This window comes from Lycium barbarum, chromosome 1 (assembly GCF_019175385.1).
Source record: "Lycium barbarum isolate Lr01 chromosome 1, ASM1917538v2, whole genome shotgun sequence".
NCBI classification, from domain to species: Eukaryota; Viridiplantae; Streptophyta; class Magnoliopsida; order Solanales; family Solanaceae; genus Lycium; species Lycium barbarum.
The window spans coordinates 144,502,572-144,523,930 of record NC_083337.1 but is presented as its reverse complement, the minus strand read 5'-3'; the positions used below and the strand labels follow the sequence as shown (position 1 = coordinate 144,523,930).

Below are 21,359 nucleotides of genomic sequence, written 5' to 3'. Positions count from 1 at the left end.
TGTAAGGGTCATTTTCTCTCTGCCCTTCCTCTTCCCCTTCCCTCGTGTTTTCATAGATGTTTAGTTGGTTCGTAGAAAATAGTTTCCAGAGAACAAGCTACCAACTACAAGTCAAACTAAACCAAACTGAAACGGTCAAATGTAGTTATATTTTAATGGTTTGATTCAGCTTGGAATGTACTCAAACCGTGTTTTCCCAGTTTGATCTAGTTTCATCCCAAACTACACCAATAGGAACTGTTCAAGGTAAAGAGTATATATTTGCAGCACAAGTAAAGAAATTCATGAGTTCACACCAGCACAAGTTCATCAAGTCCGTTACCTCGAAAATGGAAAAACAAAAAAGATATCTGCTATACGCAGATTAACATAACCCAAATGCCCCTGGCAGAATAAATTTATGTCCATGCATACACTAATTGCAGAAGCAACAACCAAGTCATCAAATGAGTTACAAGCAAGTGCACGAGGAATTCAAGCGTGCACGCAGAGCACCCCGATTGACACCATCCAAACGCCAGCAAGATATTATATTTTATCAGACAATTCTTTTAATGATCAATTAATAACCAAAGGAATTGAGCAGTTTACCTCTTTGAGGCATTGAAAGGTCACTATCAATGTATGACATCAAATAAATGAATAACTTTGGTCCTAAACCTAAAAATTGTAAAAAAATCAAATTTACAAAACTAAAAGGTGCTTTTCCTTTTCTGTGGGCGACAGAGAATTGCAAGTACAAAAGGAGAAGCACTGAAGAAATATTAGAAGCTGCTGAGAACTTTGCCTATATAAGATAAATCTAATACCTGTGGAAAGTATTCTGTCGTAGAGCATGCCCAAAATTCTGCATTCCAAGGTTATGCTCCACCCAACTATCCGTACTCCTAAACTCATTTTCCCTGCTTGCTACACCTGCAATCAAGTTATTTCCTGTGTATTCCCAGCCGCTTCTTATCCGAAGCCAGGGAGGTATTAATTTTGATTTATCAAACTTTTGCTTCCTAAAGTTTTTCCTTCCCAAGTTATGAGAGTAACTAGCTCTTTCAGAACCAGGTCGGTTTCCGTTGCCATCCTGAGGCTGGTCTGCTCCAGATACACTTGGAGAATTTTGAGCCAGGTGACCAGGATGACAAGTACCCCAATCTTCTCCAGCATTTTGAGGCAGCTCACTAATTACCCCAGGATTAGCAGCAGCAGGCACAAAATCTCTTTTATCACGGGGATATGGAGGTAAAGGAGGAAAAGGCTGGAAAGGTATTCCTGGGGCAACAGTCCAAGCATCAAATCTTCCTTTCTGAGGAGAGCCAAATTGCTGCACCTCGGAAAATGGAATTCCATAAGAGACAGGCAGCCGTGAAATGAACCGCTGCTGCAAGTACCCCATAACGACTGGATGTGGATGTTCTCCACATCTAGATTCTTCGGGACTATAAATAGCTGTTGAAGAAGCATCAGATGAAACCCTGCAAGCCTTAACAGGGACTGAAAATCCAGGAGGAAATTCATAGCCAGGAGGAACGTCCTCATGTAGGACCTGCCTTTGGTTATCACCTACATTGCTCTCATTTCTTGGATCTGACTTTGCTTCAGCCTCATGATCCCATCGACTTTTACGCTTACGTTTCCTTGGACTACAGGCTGCCCCAATATCAGAACATGAAGCAGCGGAGCCATCAAGCACACCAGCATCTGCTTGAACTGATGCAACGGTTGAATGGCAGGTATACTCAGCTCCTTCCGAAGGTTTACAACCCAAATCACACCCTTGATTTTGTGATACTAGACACCTATTGTACTGTGAACCAGAATGCGTGTTGATTCGGCAATCATCTCTACCAATGCAGCTTCTTTTCCAAAGAGGCCTGTGTATCCACCTATCTCTAAAGTTCCTCGCGATTTGATGGACCTGACATGCAGTAAACCACATATATCTTGTCACCTAATCGCTCTGAATAAAGAAAATTTTGAAACAAAGTAATTAACTGGAAAAAGATCCCTCCAATCACAAAAAAGATCCCTCCAATCACTCTATGGTATAACTTGAAACATAAATCAACAACAAAAATAACAAGCATGTAAACAATCTGCTTTGTAAAAGGGAATTAGAAGCATACACAGAAGGTCGAGAACAAGCAGTAACAGAATAGCATTATCTTGCACGCAAACTTTAGCAGTGTATGCTAATTGCTAAACTAATAGCTAAGATCAGCATAAATAGCACCTCCATTAATGAGCTGTGATCTTTTCGGGTATGTTCCATCCTCTTTTAACTAAAGCTCCCTCTTTCCTCTTTCCTCTTTCCTTCCCATCTTGCAAGGGTTATTGAGATGCTAGTCTTTTACTTATCCATCATCTCTAAATGTAGTTGATTTGAGATTGAAAAATCAGTAGCCTAAATCATGTATGGCAAGGACAAAACAGGGTCAAAGACAACATGAAATAATCTTGTCCCAGTCTAAGGCATCAGAGATCGGTCACCCTTGTAGCAACAAGGTCAGCCCAAGGTTATGATGGTTCCCCAGAATTTTGTATCTGTAACAGTTTAGGCTTTCTCTAAAAGTTGGGACTTGCAGACAAGTGGTGACATTTGTTCTATTTGCCTTTTATGTTCACTTCATTTTGGATATATTAGCTCTCTGGCAAGTAATGGTTATGAATCAGTTGAGACTTAAAGTGACCAGTCTTCCTCCAGCACCCATACAACCTCAAGCAACAAGCACAAACACAACCGCAAGATAACTTATGAAGCATTTCAATTTCATACCAATATGAAATCTCGACTATATGTATGAATCAATTCAATGCATATATTTTGCTGGAACAAAGAAAAGGAAAAGAATGTGATTCTAGAGCCACTTGATGGAAACAAGAGACTTTGCATAGTAACCAGAAAGCAGTACCTGTTTGTCTTCGTGCTCTGTCAATCCAAAAATTGAGTTCCTAATGCTGCAAAGAGACAAAAACAAGACTTTCAGAAGTAATTTTAACTGGATTATCACTTGAAAAGGCATGTACAAAGGTGATTTTTAGAGAATTATAACAAGTGTAGGAAAGATTTGACAGGCGACACATAAAGACGGAAGATGGAAGACACAATCTTAAGTGGATAGCATATCAAGTGATGTCATTGCCATAATGGTCAGAAAATACGTGGCATTGCTGTCATCAACTTCAGCAACAATACGTGTAATATATTGGTCAAGGGAAAAATAATGAACTTAGCATGCATGCAGGAAAATCCTTCCTACAGACTCTTCCAAAAATCATACAATGTACTCCCTCTGTCCGACTTTATGAGAATATGTTTGACTCGGCATTGAGTTTAAGAAAGAAAGACTTTTGGAATTTGGCAGGTTAACACATGCTATAGACATTTATGTGGCTATAAAAATTGTTTCTAGATATAGAAAGGTGTCATTCTTGTTCGAACAGCATAAAAAGGAAAGTGTCATATAAAATGGGACAGAGGGACTAGTAGTCAGGAACATCATAAAAGTTCATTGCGAATAAAACATAGGTAACATACTCATCATATAACGTATTCCTCATACATGGAGACAAGATGAAATTCTAGTAGCTCTTCCCAGATTTAGAATTTAAACAAAATCAAGATTCAACTCCAACAATTTGGAACTTCCAATACAGTGGCATATTAATATTGTAGTTGTGAAACCTTTGTTTCTGCTACCATTTTTCTTTCTCTTAAATAATTAATGTAAAACAGTTCCACTTGTAGTTGTTCTGTAGTGTCTAATTTAGCCCTCTGCGTTTTTTGGTACACCGTAATTCATATTTGGGTTTCACACTTGAATTGCTTTTTAGATTCTTATCAATGCAGAAGGAAAAAAAGGAAATTCTACCCAAATATCATATGCAGGCATGAAATCAGAACAAACGTTAGAAATATTCTATATAAGTAACATGTAATAACATCTGCTAACCTCTCAACTCCAGCTCTAGATGCGTCTCCATTAATGTGCTCGGGGGAAAGGATGTCTCTTACAGCTAGATACTCTAAAACCTGTTAAAGTGAGTTGACATATTGTGAAACCAAAAGCTTGGTATGATAGCAATGACAAATAACAGATCTGCTAGGCATATCATGAGAACCCTCAGGCCTCAGCGTTAAAGGTTTAGCTAAGAGAAGATCTCATGTAAGACAAATAGGTACAACAAAAAAGGAGGTGATCTAAGAAGCCACTAATACATTGCCCAATAACATACTGACGTACTTCTCACTGAAATTTTATGCTACAGCATCTTAATGACAAGAAAGACAATCTTCTTACCCATTTAGCCCACCACCCAATTTGCTGCTTTTGTTAAAATGCTCGTGTTAGTTAAAGACAAGATCTTGAAAGGAAAAAATGATACCTCACCAATCCTAACGAGACTTTGTGAAGAACTTGAATCTCCAATGCCAGTAAGGACGAAGAGAAGATTACTAATTGATGTAGAGATGTGACATTGGGTTTTATGCTTGTCTTACTAGTGTTGGGAACTACTTCACATGGTTTTTATCTGTCTAACTGTTCAATGATTTGAATATATTGTTTCAAATGTTACAGAGAGTATATCCGGTATTTCATGTTTATTTGTAATTTATATTATCGCACTCGCTCAGTGACATTATAATGTCAGACTTCAGGCATATTGGCCATGCCACTTACTTGGCTTTGATTTTTGAACTTAAAACTCACACCAAAATTGATCAACGGCACCACCAAATGCCTTCTTTTATTTTTATTTTTTTAAGTAGCAACTAAACTTCAGTGATCATTGCATTTCTATGTTAGCTAGTTGGACCTTCCATAAGCTGCTAGCTTTTTGATATATGTTTATCCGCACATGTTCGAATGACATCTTAAGTAGCTGCGTAGTGAATAAATAATTTGTCAGTGAATAAAACTTCCAGCTCAAGCATGTTCAGAGAACGAGCTGGTGTTAAAACTCATATTTTCTAATTTTCCCATATAGCCTCTCAAATTCTGGTACTTCCAAGCTAACTACTCAATCAGTAGAGCTGAAGTATAGGACTACAGAATACTACATTACCTTAAGCAACTTTCTGAGAATTGGTATCTTATTGAACTCCCTCCTGTATCGCTTCATTATGTTGTGTAACATCTGTAAACCTAACAAGCAAAACAAAAACAGATCAAACAATCAGTATATTTCAAAATAGAAAAACCTAAAGCATGCAGTAAGCACCAATTTAGTACCATTTTTGTTTATAATATCCATCAAAACTGTGCGTGACTTTGTTTTCAAAATTGCATCAAGGATCATAGAAAGGTCCCGGTTGCTGCAAACAAATAAGTGCATAAATTAACAATTATGTAAATAAGAAGTAGCAACAGCTAAGAATGCAACTCTTAGCACTAAAAGAGTTAAAAAGGAGAGTCATTTGTTACCTCTGGATGGCTTCACCATTACAGCCATCCCCTGAAGCAGCAGTTAAGAGGAGGAGCTTCAAGTAGCACCTGGACGCATCCTGCTCCAAGAAACGAGGAAAATAATTGAAAGAAAATTGTAGAATGTAGTGGATTCGGCATGCACGCATTTACACATATGGAAGAAGTTTAAAAACAGGAATGTGTCAGAATATTACAGTAGGACGATGAAAATCTAGGTGTAGAGGTTTACTAAGTCAAGGCTGAGTTAAGAAACCGGAAATGCTTCAGAAGATCAAAATAGGACCGTGAAAATCTAAATGGAGAGGTTACTATGTCGAGACTACATTAGGTGGCCAACAATGATAATCCCTTATGACCGCCCACTATATGGATGCCTTCCAGCCCTCCCTTTCACCAACTTTCTGGCCTATTCCCTCTCGATGAATTAACACCAAAATGCAGCAGAAGAAAGGAGCATTCCCACAAACCAGCACAATGATTAACTACGGATCACCCAGCAAGAAAAAATAAAGAAATACAGATTATATCATATGGCTTTTAACTGCTCACCTTGCGTTTGCTGATTCCACCATCATGACCCAACAAAGCATTAAGTTTCTCTTCAACTGCAAATTCAGGTTAAAAAAAAAAAAAGATAAAACGCAATAATACTCCACAATCAGCAGATCCAACAAAATGATAACAATGACATACCTGCTTCAAAATGGCCTTGTAAGGAGCCATCTGGTGGAGGTTTCTTGTATTTAGGTTGTGAAACTTGCAACTTGCTATCCGCATCAGGCAGTGGTCTGGAATTCACAGCGTTATTCCTCTGTTTCCCCTTCTTCGCTAAAGATGAATCATGCGAAGTTTTCACAAACAGACATGATTTCAAGGAATCATGTGTCTCTTGCCCCTTGCTGGATTTTGACTTCCTCAAAGACTTGCTAACCACTGCATCAGGAGAAGTTATCTCCAGTTCCTGTGCGGAAGAGAGAGAGTATTTTGCAGCTTTGCTAGCTACAGAGCAGCCTTTTCTCACTCCAGACACGGTTTCACATGTATCTTTCAATATCAAGGAAGTCTCAACAGGTTGAGCAGAAGAATGAGAGAGACATTCTGAGGCTTTCAGTGCTGCACATGTTTCTGCCTTTAAAGCTGATGCCGGAGATACATCAGGGAAGTTTTTGTTTTCCTCTCTAACATTCAAGCTAACAATAGCAATAGAGTTACCCAAATTAACTTTTTCTTGACCCGCGAAACTGTTGATATTTATTTGACAGGAAGTCTCCTGATTTCCAGCAATAAATTCACTCAATGTGTTTTTCTTTTTAGGTGGTTTCCCTTGGATCTTAATTTTAGCACCATTAATAGTACTTGTAGCACATATGTTGTTGTCTTCTTTATGATCCATGTTAGCATCCTCGCGCAGCACGACAGTTTCTGGATACTCATCATCTGAATCATCCTGAACAATCACTTCTGCATTCAGCGGGTCACCACCTATATAGCCCCGACAATGAGGTGAGCCACATACACACTTTTTTACTGCAGCCCCAAAGACTCTCACATAATTGTAGTCAAATGTCACCTCTTCGCCCTGATAATAGGATCCAAAGCATATACTAGTTGGCAACATAATAGAAACAAAACAAAAGAGCTAGTATTAAGACGGAAATTACTCCAAGATACTAGTTGGCAACATAATAGAAACAAAACAAAAGAGCTAGTATTAAGACGGAAATTACTCCAAGATACTAGTTGGCAACATAATAGAAACAAAACAATAGAGCTAGTATTAAGATGGAAATTACTCCAAGATAGGATTCAAACAGGTATAGTAACCATGCCTACTTAGGAAACAACTGAAGAAGCAAAAGAGTCCAGATAATCAGTGGGAGAACCATATGTCTTAAGTGTTGTTCTTTTTTTTTTTTTTTTTTTTTTTTGTTGACAAGGGAACCTGCAGCTGCTACCCTTTGGGTGCACACATGGTAAACCCCGCTCCTGTGCAATAACCCGCACTAGGCAAGGCCCGTGCGACAAGCTCGGCCCAGAAGGCAAATCTCCTACTGTCGTAGGCAGGGGGTTTCAAACCCGAGACCTCCATTATGGAAGCCCTATGCTCAACCAACTGAGCCACCCTTACGGGTGTCTTAAGTTCCTCTACTGATGAAGACACCTCCATCCCTCGAGCTTGTATATCTACAACACCCCCCCCCCCCGACCCCCTCAAAAGAAAGAACAGAAATAGAAAGAAACCTAAATGCAATATAACAAATATGTCTCCAACAGCTGATTATGTTAACATTGAAAATGTTATTCGTTGGTGCAACAAAAACACCCGTCACAATTTTGTTTACAGCTTATTAGGTGTTGAAGTGCTCAGACTACTTGTATAGTTTTTGGCTATACATAAAACTAGCTCACACTAAGGGCTATAGAGAACACATTTTCTTTTTGCTATTTGCAGAGCATTTCTTTTCTTCTTCTTCTTCTTCTTTTCTTTTCTTTTTTTTTTTTTTTTTTTTTTTTTTTTTTTTTTTTTTTTTGTTGAAACTGGTAAATTAAATGTATATTGTTAAATATGCAGAGCATTTAGGATCCTATGACTGGTCAAAACCAAGTTTGACTAAATAGGAAAACCCACTTTACCTTCTTTATGTCCCTTAAAGCAAAGAGTCCTATGCAGACCTCTCCATTCACCATCCACTGTTCGGCAAATGAAAGAAAGTTGTGTCACAACATTAATACTATTGAAACATGCACTTAATACTTCAATGTAAACAAGTTGAGAGAACTATGTTTGAGACTACATCAAGCATTTTCTGTTGAAGCTCCTTCGCTTTCTCTGTTTCAATTTCTTTTTGTAGAAGGACTTTCCATTCCAAAAAAATAATCTTCTTTTTCTTCTTAATCTCAGACAAAAAGCAAAAATACTATCGTCTACTTCTTATTAAGAAAAAGAATGGTGGTTCAGAACAATGGAACTGGGATCCTACCTTTCATCGGATGATGAAGATCAAACACCTCATGTTATTACCCATGAAATTGATACATGACAATCAAGCTGCAATGCACATTGCTTCGGATCCAGTATTTCATGAAAGGGAGAAGCATATAGCAGTAGATTGTCATTTTATTCAACAAATTATCGAATCGAGGTTGCATCGTGACAGGTTTTGGTCAACTCAAATGATCAGGTTGCAGGTAATTCTTATAGAATAACTTAGTGGCTTCAGAATTGAATATATTTATAGCAAATTAGGAGCATAAAATAAGTACGCTCCAACTTGGGGGAGAGTGTTAAGAATTAGAAAATTATTAATATGGCAAGAACCCATTCCTTGCAAATATAGGAAAGGTTCAGGAGGGCTTTTTAGGAATTACTTTCCTTTCCTTTTTAGGATTACTTGCATAATTTCCTTACTTTATTTGGGATTACTTGTAAACACTATATAAACCCGACATGTTTGAGGGAATAATCAAGCAATTCATTCTTAAATCTCTTTTTCTTTCACAAAATTAAATGCACAATTATAGTTGCAAAGCACATTCACCTTTTCTGTACGACAATTAGGGTTACAACTATGATTGATGAAACGGCCCAAATTCCCCTTAGCACATGCATCAATTACCTGAAACATCAGGCATAAAAAGATCATTACACGTTAAGGTGAGAGAAAACAGAAAGATTAAAGAGTCCATAATATACACTGAGTCATTACAAATTTGGACATATTGCCTGTAGAATGAATGGTTTAAAATAGATATACATACCAAAATTTATCTCCTTCACATTATAAATCCGTCAATAGATACACATACCAAAAATTTGTCTCCTTCACATTATAAATCCGTCTATACATAAACACATAACAGCGTCAATATCTGTTAGATATATCAAGGTAAACTGTAATACCTCACTGCCGTTGAGTGTCATAAAATAAAAATGCTTATGACACTTCGAAGCATACTCCTTTTGCCGTGCCTCATAAGCATGCATATCCAGCACCTAAGAAATTTTGAAATTTAAAGCTATAATGTTTCAGCAGTGCAAAGCAAATCAGGCATAGATATATATCATACATATGAAGAGGAAACCTCTAGAAATCAAATGAGAAATTTCTAGACAATCTTTTGATGAAAAATAAAACAAGGATCAATGACTTTTTTTTTTAATTTGAAACAGTTAACATTACAAGGATCAATGACTTTAGTGGTAAGATGCCGTGAATTTGGGTCAAACTACACCAAGTTAGTAATTCTCTTCTACTTTTCCTTTCACTTTTAACAAACTACTATTTAATCACCTCAAAAACCAGGTCTAGCTGGTCCCAGCAAGTGATAAAGTTGCACATTCACAAGATGAAGGTGTTGCATCAAGAGCAAGTAACAAATAGACAATCGCACTTTTGGACTGAAAGAAACGCATCAACGGTAGGGGTTTCACTTCTTCCTAGAAGAAGGTCCAAGGAATTGAAAAGAATCTTAAGAGAGATTCATAGTTGGAAGCAAGCCCTCGTTGTGATCAAAGCAGGATAAGAGAGATGGAATTTATAAGACAGCGAAAAATGGTAGGAGACATTCCTTCTTCAAGGAAATACTAGACAACCAAGAAGTACCAGAGTGCCAATAAATTGTCATGGCAGAGACTCGGAGGGAATTAATGGCTTAGATGATTTCTGAATGAGATATCCCAGAAAGGGCCCTTCACCTCTAACGGTCTAAACCATGATGTTGGAAGTTCAAGTAACCAAGGAGCAAAGTAGGTAAAGCCACTATGTACCTCCTGGGAAGGGCGCTTAGGAAGTGAGGGGTACCATATCAAATAAAATAAATTTCTGAATTAGGTATCCTGCAACCAAGTTTGATGAGGAAAACAGTATAGTGAGCAACTGCAAAATGCAAATAAATATTTGGGATTGATGTAAATTAATTGTATATAAAAGCAGGAAGGTCAAAGAATCAGAGGACTGGAGGCCACCAATAGAAGTCCAAGAAGTTCTTCTGGCATTCACACTATTAGTGGAACAGGAAAATGTCAAACTCAAATATGGATTGTGAAATCCAGCAGAAGAACTATGAGGATCTTTCTAGGTTGTAGACAGATGGCCTAAACAAGATGTGAAATATGTCCCAACCAGCCCTCACAGATAGATCGGATAGATCGGATGAGTTAGACAGACAGGAAAATAGCCAGAAACAGTTGAAGACTCAGCCTCTAAAACACTCCTTCAATCATATGTTAATGGAGTTCAATGCAAGGAAGTTCAGAGAACTCTCAGGTTAGAATGATGCAACAATGTTTACAGTTGAATCAAGCAGGTAATAAAGCCAAAAATGTTAAAGCAAATAGATGAATAATTGAGTAGGTAAGCCCCTTGGTTACATTATCCTTTCTCTATTCAAACACAGTAGTGCGGCAGAGTTTGATAATGTTTAAAATCAGAATTCACAAAAAGCCATAATATCTGAAGGGATGAAGGCAGCAGTGCCTAAGGTTGTCCGTCTAACTGGAAAAACAGCAAAAGAAAAAGAATAATACAAAGATGACTATAGGGAAGGGTGTGCAAAAAGATTGGAGAATGATGATTCTCAGTTCTCAAGGAGCTAAAAAAAATTGGGAGCAGCATAGGAGTAGGATTAGAGAATTATTGTGACATTAATCAATAACAGCTGTGAAAGAACATGCTTGGGCCCAAAGATGTGCTGACAAAAAAAAAAGAGAAAGCAATTTAGCTTGAAACACTGAATGGTAGCTCCTTAAGGAGAGGGGATTTGGGGGAGGGAAGTGTCGAGGATATCGTCATGATTAAATAAAGCAAGAGGCAGGGGCCTAATATGACAATCAACAGACATTAGCAGGGACATAGTGATAAAGAGAAATCTAAACAAAAAAGAAGAAGCGCCCAAAGCCATAACTTGAACCAAAAGGATTGAATTTTGGGGTGACTTGTGATACTAGAAAGTCCAAGGCTACAGTTTTGAACTAAGTTAAAGGAAATGAAATCGTGTAAAAGGGGGCAAAGGTGTTTTGCTTTCTGGCGAAAAATAAGGGTGCTCAATGTTTTGCCAACAGGTTTTCCACCTCAAGTTAGTAATTTTCCAAAACACAATTTAGTTACTAATAGCATGGTCATCTCATGACTTCCGCAATCTGTTGTACCCACCAAGGGGTGGGGTTGGGATAAATATAGTAAAATTTTGTTATTTTTTAGGTGAACATAAGAAAAACTATCTGTGGTTCCAAGTATTTTTCTTCCATTTCCGGTAACTCCCACAATTGTGGGGGATATCGTCATGATTAAATAAAGCAAGAGTCAGGGGCCTAATATGACAATCCACAGACATTAGCAGGCACATAGTGATAAAGAGAAATCTAAACAAAAAAGAAGAAGCCCAATTGCCCAAAGCCATAACTTGAACATAAAAGTATTGAAATTTGGGGCAACTTATGATACTAGAGAGTCCAAGACTACAGTTTTGAACTAAGTTAAAGGAAATGAAATCGTGTAAAAGGGGGCAAAGGTGTTTTGTTTTCTGACAAAAATAAGGGTGTTGTTTGACTTGTTTCCCACAGAAACGGATTATGAAGTCAATTTGATGCCAACAGGCTTTCCACCTTAAGTTGGTGATTTTCCAAAACACAATTTAGTTACTAATAGCACGTCATCTCTTAACTTCCGCAATCAGTTTTATTGGGAAGGGGTACCCACCAAGGGGTGGGTTGCGATAAACGTAGTATATTTTGGTAATTTTTAGGTGAACATAGGAAACACTATCTGTGGTTCCAAGTATCGTGTCCATTTCCGGTAACTCCCACAATTGTCTCCAAAATTCTGTAGAGAAGATATCTCACCTCCCCGACATATTCAATAAGGAACTGCCCTTCAGATACATTTTCAAGCAGCTGCAGACCATAACCCTTCTTTCCATATTTAAAGCACTTCAATTTAGCATAATTGCGTTTCTGGAACTGCAAGCAGTATATGATAGAGATGATACAACCTGCATAATAGAAGCAATATACCAAAAAAAAAAAAAAAAAGGAACTTTGCAAGTTGAAGAACCTGTTGATTTGAACAGAATTCTCCACAAGGACAAGTCCCTCTAGCGCACTCTATATTGAGCATCCGGTTCAGGCATCCATCTCCACAGCCCAGTCGACCATCTGAAGGCGGCTCACAATGACAGACCATGATCTAATAGGGAAGGATAACAGAATGTAGTAGAAGTTACGGAAAGGAAGTAACTTAGTTTCTGTCACCGCAAGCACATTAGAAATCATAAGTTGATTGCAGATGAACATGCAAATACTTTCTTTTAAAGGTAGATTAAAGATGAACATGCAAATACTCAAAGAAGCAGCTGTTCACAAAGAAATAAGTAGGGACAGTGGAAGGTGTGAGTTCCAGACGAGATGTTAGCCCACACATAGCGCCAGCCATCGCCATGGTGTGCATCATATAATTTAATTTCGTGCGAAACAAGATTAATAAAGCCCCATAGCATGTTAGTCTTGTAAACATTGCAGATCATTCTATGAATGAATTGCTGCTCTAGAAGTTACTGAAGAATCTCCTCTTTTTTTTTTTTGAGAATGGTAACAGCGCTGAAGAATCTCTTCAAAACCCAACTTCTATCAATTAGAGGAACCACTTACTCATACACAGCATTTCTTCAAACGGGAGTACCTGAATGTCTCATTGTAGCCAATAATACACCAACACCCACACAAAGACAACGTCAAGGAAGAGCAAAGGGAAAAGAAGCATCGATTAGAGGCCAGGTATACCAGAGGTCATGTATTTTAGGAAGTTTCAGTTGACAACAACAACAACAAAAACTCAGGACTTAAATAACAGAAACACATGAGATTGGCCAAGTTATGTAATACGAGTACGTTCATTTAACCATCAGAACATATCTCAAGAAATACATAATATCAAGCCTAGATCCCTCCCCAAACAAAAAATTACAAGTCCAGAAAGTTAACAGCAAGTAATGTGCATAACTAAGTCTGTAGTAGCATAATCGCTGAAACGTCACTTTCCTTATCGCAAAATCGAATAAAAAATTACCATCCAAGAAGTAAGATGCTCATATTTGCAAAATGGTCACCTACAACCCCAAAAAGGTGATTTTATTTATAAATCAACCCTTTCTGATGAAATTTATTCTTTTAAGGCTGTTGCCTTCTAACAAGAATAAGTCAGAACTCACAAGTTAGATTTCGATAAACAAAAAAAAATTAGGTAATCAAACTTTTAGAGTTTTCTTTTTTCTGATGATTTTAAAATTCAGAGGCAAACTTTGTCTAAAAACACTGCAATTCTGACGCGTTTATGGTCCTCTTCTTTTAATTCTTCAAATATACACCAGTGTATATGAGGCAATAATGCAGACTTGATCAGGCATCTACCTCATCAATAGGTTGATTTTTGCGGTTGCGATGCAGAAACAAGTTTGATTTGATCCGAGTCCAAGATGATTGATGGGCCACTGCAACAAACACAAAAAGGAAGATAATTGGATTAGTGCAAGTTTACTCCAAGATTATGTCCCAAAGAGCGCAATTTCTTAAGTACAATCACTAGATACCAAGTGGATTCTTCTGCCCTGATTCATTTGAACTCCAGCCTGTACGAGAAACATCTTCCTCACCATCTGATATTTCCAGCTCAGCATTAATTTCTGAATTTGACATCTCTTGGGGAAACGAGCAATCAGCAAAAGCTCTATCCAGATTATCCTTACAAGTCCTTCAAAATTGGTAAGAGAACTGTAAGTCATTAACTCTTGAAATCCAAACAAAAGAACATTATGCTTTGACAACCACAAGTGTTTCCATTACTGAAACCTCAAATATTAAATCGAGATTATCATTTCCCCCACCCACCCCCCACCCCATCTGAAAAATTCTTTATTACCCTGACTTATGAAGCTAACAGTCATCTGATGCTTAGTTTTAATAGATCCACTTAATTTTGCAGAAGCACTATCAAAGCATCACGTCAGTGTTCCTACACCAAACAGCCAGCAGTGCAGAAGAATTCTGGATGCACTCAAATTAGAACTTTTGATAAGTCAATAAACAAGAGGCATGAGAATTTCTCCTTATTAATAAAATTACTTACCTTATCAAAAAGAATAAGTCCATGAACAAGAAAAAGGAAATTAGAGAAAACCCAATAAACACAATAAGTTGCCTATTTGGGCAAAACCAGTTTAATAAGTAATGCCACCTCAGGATTCTGTTTTCAGCAATATAGCATGTCACCACTTACAATGATCTCTACAAGCTAAACTTTACATGTGTGGCAACTTCTCTCAGTAATAGTTTTGTTCAACTTATGTTCGACGGTGTTAAGCTAAATGAGTTAAGTGATGAATTATATTTTTGACAACCACAACAACATACCTAGTGTAATTCCACAGGTCGGGTCTGGGGAGTGTAGAGTGTCTACAGACCTCACCCCTACCTCGTAGAGCTACAGATACTTTTGACAACCAAACTTAAAAGTATATTTATATGTATTTAAATAAGTAATTAGAATGCAAATTTTTAAACTCAAAAGAATTTACCATGCAAATTAAAAGGTGCTCTAAAAACAATTTTTTTTGTCAATTACGATAATTAACATCCTCAATATACAAAAAGGAAAATGAATAGATACAACAAAAGAATTTCTCATGATATTCTTGGTGTCTTACAAGAAAAAAATGAAAGAATATTTATATTGTTAAATAATGGGTTAATCGGGGCGTGCTGGCTAACCCATTGTTTAGCCCATCTTGATCCAACCCATTTCAGCCCAAGTAACTTTTGGGCAGGGTTGGGCAATGATCCATTTATTAATTCAGCCCATTTTAACCGGCCCAAATTCAGCCCAACCCGCCCATTTTCCACCCCTACAGCTCTGTAAGGGTGCTTTTACAGAGAAAAGAGCAAAATACAAGAAGGCTCCTACAGCTTTAAGCAAGAAACGAGAAGCACACACTTCTTCTAAAAAAAACCACGATTTACAGAAAATTCAAAAGTTACCTAACATATAGGAGATAAAGTGCTTATAACAATAAAAATCTAATTAACTTTCAATCTGAGCATGCTTAGTTTTAGAGCATATAGAATCACCATAGCATCTAATCACAGAAGGCTAACTTTTATGGTGACTTACAGTATCTACGGAATGCAAATTCCAAGAAGGCGTTTGTCTTACTAGTTTTTGAATTACAGAAGGAAAATATAACGCATGCATACACACATAAACACACATATGTAAGCGCACACACGAACATGCAGAGATACATAATGGGGAAGTGTGATCTAGCCATAGTCACCAAGAAAAACTAACTGGAAACAGAAGCGTATACTATTGGCACATCTGTAATCCAGAGGTTGGATGAGCATATCACATACCATCTGCAATTTGTTTCTTCAATTTGATCAGCACGGAAGGAAGGTATACGCCTCCATTTGAGGCAATCATCACACTGCACCCAAGCATTTCTTGCTGGCAAGAGACGCTCATCTACCCCGCTCCGCAGAATATCCCAGTTTGAAATGCCTCCATCTAAAATTTTCTTTTCAGAACCAACTTGTCCAAGCCCAGATGGTATTCCATTTTCTACAACATTACTCAATATAGTCACTGAATACTACAATGTACCAAGGTTAACTGACATAAATTGAACTTAAAAGGCTCAACTTATTATTATTTGAATCATCTGACAATACCTGTCCCTGAGTGCTGTCTCACTTCACCTAAAGACTTAACAAGGTCACTTTTGTGTTCCGCTTCATGTATAATGTCTTCCTTTTCTTCCTTCTGAAGAAAAACAATGTCTTCCTTTTCCTTGTTCCCCTTCTTTTTACTAACTCTTCCTTTTGACAAATTTGGGACTTCTGGCCTGCTATTTCCTGATACCTTTGGTCTCTCCCCTTCAGAAATTTTTCGCTCATCAAGAGAGGATGCTAGTTTCTCCGATAACCCTGACTCTGGAGACTCGGTGCCAAGACTAGAACAACGATTTCCCTCCAAATCACTTTCAAGATTTGAAGAAATACATGAGATTCCCAAGTTTGATACTCCTGAACAATGCAGCAGTTCTCCTGAATATATCCCAGTGCTGAACATGTTGCCCATTCCATTTCCAGTTGTAGTTAAAACAGAAGTATCAGAACAAGACGAACCATCCCTCTGTTTGTCTCCCTGCATGAGATTCCCGTATACTTGTGAATTGCTCATACTTTCTGGAGTAAGCAAATCTTTCACACCACAATTGGAAACCTTTGGGAGACTATCTTTTTTCCTTCCTTTTTTACTGCTCTCTTCATGCATCCTCAGAATTGAACCATCCACAGGAACAGCACATGACTCAGAAAAAGTCAAATCATGAAAGTCTTCTGGAACATCGATTGGAGTATCAGGAATTAGGTTGATGACTTCTGAATCAGGTGAAGTTCCAGGATCCGAAAACCTGTTACCGATCGATCTTCCCTCCTGGAGAGGTGACTCAACATGACAAACTAAAGTCTTAGCAGCTGGATCTTGAACTGCGTTTTTTCCTGGTTGGCACACTTCTGATAAGGAAACATAGTCATTATCCAAATTTCCATTGCAACCACGGACCTGCATACTTAGCGCCTCCTCTCCTAACCTACCATCAATTTTGCTGGCAATTTTTGACATTTTTTCCAATTCTTCTCCAGCAGTACAGCTTTTGATAGTATCATTATCAATAAGAGGAACAACATCCATCAGGCAGCGTGAACCAAATTTAACCTTCAGGGAGATTGGGCCGGTCGGAATGGAGTTATTACCCTTTGATTTCCGTGACTTTCGACCAATCTTATTCTTACCATGTTTCTCATTTCCCCTACCACCCCCCTTTGATGCTATTCTTAAATTTTTCTGCTTTCCCGAAGCTATCTCAAGCCTGACATTACGTTCAAAAGATTGCACCGTATTTTCTAGCAAACCCCAGACCGAAGAACGAGCTTGTTTACTGAAATAGCTTCTTCTCTTTCTTGTAATCTGCAAAGAACTAAGATCTATGGATGCTTTTTTAATGGCTATTCTCCTGCCATTTCTTGCAGGTACTATAGCCAGATTCTGGCTTAACTTGCTGTTGCGCCCACTCCTTCTCCGCGGGGCAATGCATGCATTGCCAGGACATTCACTTTCAGAAGCATTATCAGTTTTTACAGTATCTTTGCCTTTATCGTCCTCCTGTGACAACCTAGTTATGATAATTGAGTCAAAAGCATTCACAAGAACATCAGTTCCTGAAACACCAAGTGTGACCACTCTCTGAGACACATCAGCAGATCTTATCTCAAAGGGTTGAGGTGATTGCAAAGAGACGGATAAGTTTTCAGTTGTGCAATTGGGATCCATAACATATGAACTCTGTCCAAAATCGCAGACATCGTCTGCTATTGATATCTGGGAAAGCATATCAACAGTTTAACAGCAATGTTCAAAGAAAGCATAGGTCTCAGTGACAATTCCTCCTTGTAGCAGCAGAAGATGTCAAGAACTAACTGTCACGTAAAGGCATGCTTGCCTCAGAAATTCACTGCAGTGATCTGTAAGAGCAAATGATAGTTATATTAATTAGAAAAGCATTCATAATCTTCATCAAAAACAAGTCTTGAAGCAAACATACACACAAAGAGGATGGGAACTGGAATTAGAGAGAAATTCCCCACCCATTCATCAGGGGGGAAATGCTATAACATGGACAAGAAACCCGCCACCATAAACAACGGAGATGTCACAAAACATAGCTATGACATCAAGGGTATAATCAAGTTACCAGCTATGAGAAGGAAGTGGGCATTATTTCGCTTTCTTTCTTTCTTAAATGGCAGTAGGTAATCGGTTCAAGAAAATAGTAAAGCAGATAACCTACTGCCTTTTTTTATAACAGTGGTGTTCGGGCTAGCTTGCGCGCACCTCGATTGTCCCACCAGGTACTTGCAACCTCCTACTAGCACAGGTACCGTGTTACTCTTCCCACCAAGGCTTAGGCAGGTGGGAAGAGATCAGCTAGTGTTTTCTTTGCCTCCGCTAGGATTTGACCCTGAGAACCTCATGGTTCTCCTCCCACTTCATTGACCACTAGGCCACAACATTGGGGACAAGTCAATCACCTACTACTACATTCATTTTTGCAACAGAGTTATGGGCTCTAGTCTATTCAATGTTTAATATGTCATGTCTGCCACCTTGCAGTGGTGAATGTCATGGCAAGTTGGAAGACAAGCAGTTGGAGGTCAGAAAGAGAAGACTTGTGGAAGATTTATCATCTTTGTAGTTTTTGATTGATTAGGAGAAAGAAAGAAGAGAATCTTTTAGGGTATAAAAACCCCGTTGTGGAAAATTAATTGCTTTCTTTTCTCCATTTATACTTTTGGTCCAGAAAGTATGTTACCATATCATATAGATGACAAAATCTCGTGGCATTTGATGTAACACCATACTTTGTACTGCGTCGCTTGACCCAATATTATCAAATCTGCTAAAATTCCTCCGGCCCAAAAAGAATATCACATTTCTATAATTAGAAACAATTTAACTAATCAAATTTCCCGTTTTACCCCTAATGAAATAATTTATAGCCACATAAATGTCTAAGGTTTGTTTTAGACCACAAATTTCAAAAAAACTTCCTTTTTTTTCTTAAACTTTGTGCCGGGTCAAACACTGCCACATAAATTGGGGCGGAAGAAATAATTAAAGCAATGTAGCCTAACTCTTTCCAAAACCCACCAAACCTAAAATTACGGCTGAAACGTCTTGCACAAGCACATATATATACAACTTTAATTTTATTTTTATTTTTTTGTTGTTGTAAACTTATTTTGTGCCTAGCAATGGATGAAGCTGGAGTTTAAGACTATGGGAGACCAGGGTTAAAATCCTGGAAGTGTCAAATAAGCTAGGTGATTTCTTCCAATCTGCCCAAGCCTTGGTGGCAGAGTAGAGCCTGTTTGGATGGGCTTATAACTTATGACTCTTTTATTTATTGGCCTAAAACGCAAGTGCTTAAAATCACTTTTTTATCTTACACAAACACTACAAAAAAGTGCTTAAAATAAGACAATCCAAACAGGCTCTTATTCACTACCTATATGGATGATCACCGGGGCCATTAAAGATTATCACTTGCTGCATTGAGGGGGGGGGGGGGGGGGGGGGGGGGGGGAAACAAAAAATAAAAAAAAAACTTAGTTTTCAAAGTAACGCCGTGCCGTTTAAAAGGAAACCCTAAGCAGCAGCAGTTCATTAAAATCCCTAAAAACAAAGGTCCAACACCAATGCACATACATATATAATATATCCACCTAGTTGCCGAAATAAAAAAAAATACAATTGAATTAGAGAAAAGAGAAGAATAACAATGATACCTGATGGAAATTGAAGAAACTTGAGGAATAGTAAGCAACCAATTTCATATATAGAGAGAGAAATTGGATATTTATTAGAGAGAGAGAGAAGAGCAGGAATCACTTCACAGCAAACGGTTTTTAAGAGTTCTTTTTTGGCGAAAGAGAAAGGGCTAACTCATTTCTCCTTTTCTTTTTCTTTTTCTTTTTTTCTTTTGTTTTTATCCAGACTAATATTAGTGAGCAGTAGTAATTATTGGGCTCTAAATAATTAATTAATATTTTCTGGAAGACGAGGTCAACCTTATTAATTTTCTGTCTTAATTCCATCATTGGTTTATTTAGTCTTTTTTAGCATCAAATTTACATAATTAAAAATTAACTAAAGACTGCTACTATAGTATATTCTTATAATCAAGAAAATATATGAAATAGGGATATTGTTATAGTATAATACACTTGTGAGATTATACTGAATATGTTATTATTGTATTCCTAAAATATCATAAGTTATTTAACTTTCAAAATATCACTCGTGCATACACAAATAGCTAGTAAAAAACTTTAGCATAAATACAATAAAAAATATTACTCTTTTTAGTCCTTTTTATCTATCATATTGAAACACCTATTAACAAAATTATATGACAGCTTTAATCAAAAAAAAATAGAGTCCGTTTGGCTTAGCTTATAAGTTATTTTCAGCTTTTTTGAGTATTTAGTTGGTTAGCTGATAAGTCATTTTGTGCTTAAAATAAGTCCAAAAAAATAAGTTGTAATAACCCAACTTATTTTTTTGATTTATAAGTTGTTTTTTGCTTGTAAGTTGCTTTTTTTAAGCTAAGCCAAATTGACCCATATTCGATAAAATTGTTCCTTTAAATGAGTAGCTAATAATTTTATGTCTCCTCAAATAGCAAGGGGAAAACTAAAATTCAAAAAATAAATACTAATGCTTTGTTGATATTTTTGATTGACAAATATCTTGAATTGAATTCCTTTTTATTGAAGTGAGATAAAATGGACGTAAGAGAGTTAGTACATTGGCTTGCTTTTTGTACTTTCTTTAACAGATGGGGTCCATGGGTGGTTGAATGGACACGCGGCATATAGGGGTGTTTCAGACATTTTGGTGGCCTTCTCCATTTTTTGTATTTTAGTCTTTAAAGCCTCTTTTGTTTTGACTGATTGCCTGACGAGGTTTTGACTTTACATATTTGGTAATTGTTTGCTTTTTCCTCTTAATGATGAAATGTGCGTTAGCTTTTACCCAAATTAAGTCCTTGTTTGGTTAACAAATTTATGAGATCATTCTTATTTTATTTTTATTTTTTTTACATAAAATTGATTTATAATATCATTATTTTATTAATAAATAAAACTTTTGAATAATCTATTTTTTTTGTTATTCAATCTTTTTACTTAAATTATGTAGGAAATCCTGAATTTATGGTTTTAAATTCAGTTAAAAATTTGAATTTATATAAAAAAATCTTGTTCAAATTATTTGATAATTAACTATAATTTCTTTTATAATATATTTTCTAATATTTAAGACTTTA

The 21,359-nt window shown here is 37.1% G+C and overlaps 1 protein-coding gene across 1 annotated transcript; it reads right to left on the bottom strand.

The window, feature by feature from the left end:
* Window positions 1-528: 528 nt before the first annotated feature.
* On the bottom strand, window positions 529-19,975 carry LOC132641634 (histone-lysine N-methyltransferase ASHH2-like). Its single transcript, XM_060358687.1, has 18 exons — window positions 19,819-19,975; window positions 16,141-17,994; window positions 15,823-16,030; window positions 14,004-14,164; window positions 13,825-13,904; window positions 12,473-12,604; window positions 12,262-12,378; window positions 9,322-9,414; window positions 8,960-9,037; window positions 8,055-8,111; window positions 6,114-6,999; window positions 5,970-6,025; window positions 5,418-5,497; window positions 5,226-5,308; window positions 5,059-5,138; window positions 3,945-4,024; window positions 2,904-2,949; window positions 529-1,909 (listed from the first exon to the last, which is right to left on the bottom strand). The coding sequence occupies exons 2-18, from the start codon at window positions 17,861-17,863 to the stop codon at window positions 803-805; spliced, it is 5,067 nt and encodes a 1,688-aa protein (XP_060214670.1). The 5' UTR covers window positions 17,864-17,994; window positions 19,819-19,975; the 3' UTR covers window positions 529-802.
* Between the last annotated feature and the right edge of the window lie 1,384 nt (window positions 19,976-21,359).

What these genes read in the sequence shown, in the direction of transcription:
- LOC132641634 (XM_060358687.1), bottom strand. Translation starts at nt 17,863, where the DNA reads ATGCTTTCCCAGATATCAATAGCAGACGATGTCTGCGATTTTGGACAG. An exon ending in GAAGAAACAAATTGCAGATG is followed by an intron (nt 14,165 to 15,822) that starts GTATGTGATATG and finishes CCAATTTTGAAG; the next exon opens with GACTTGTAAGGATAATCTGG. An exon ending in GGATATTATAAACAAAAATG is followed by an intron (nt 5,139 to 5,225) that starts GTACTAAATTGG and finishes TTTGCTTGTTAG; the next exon opens with GTTTACAGATGTTACACAAC.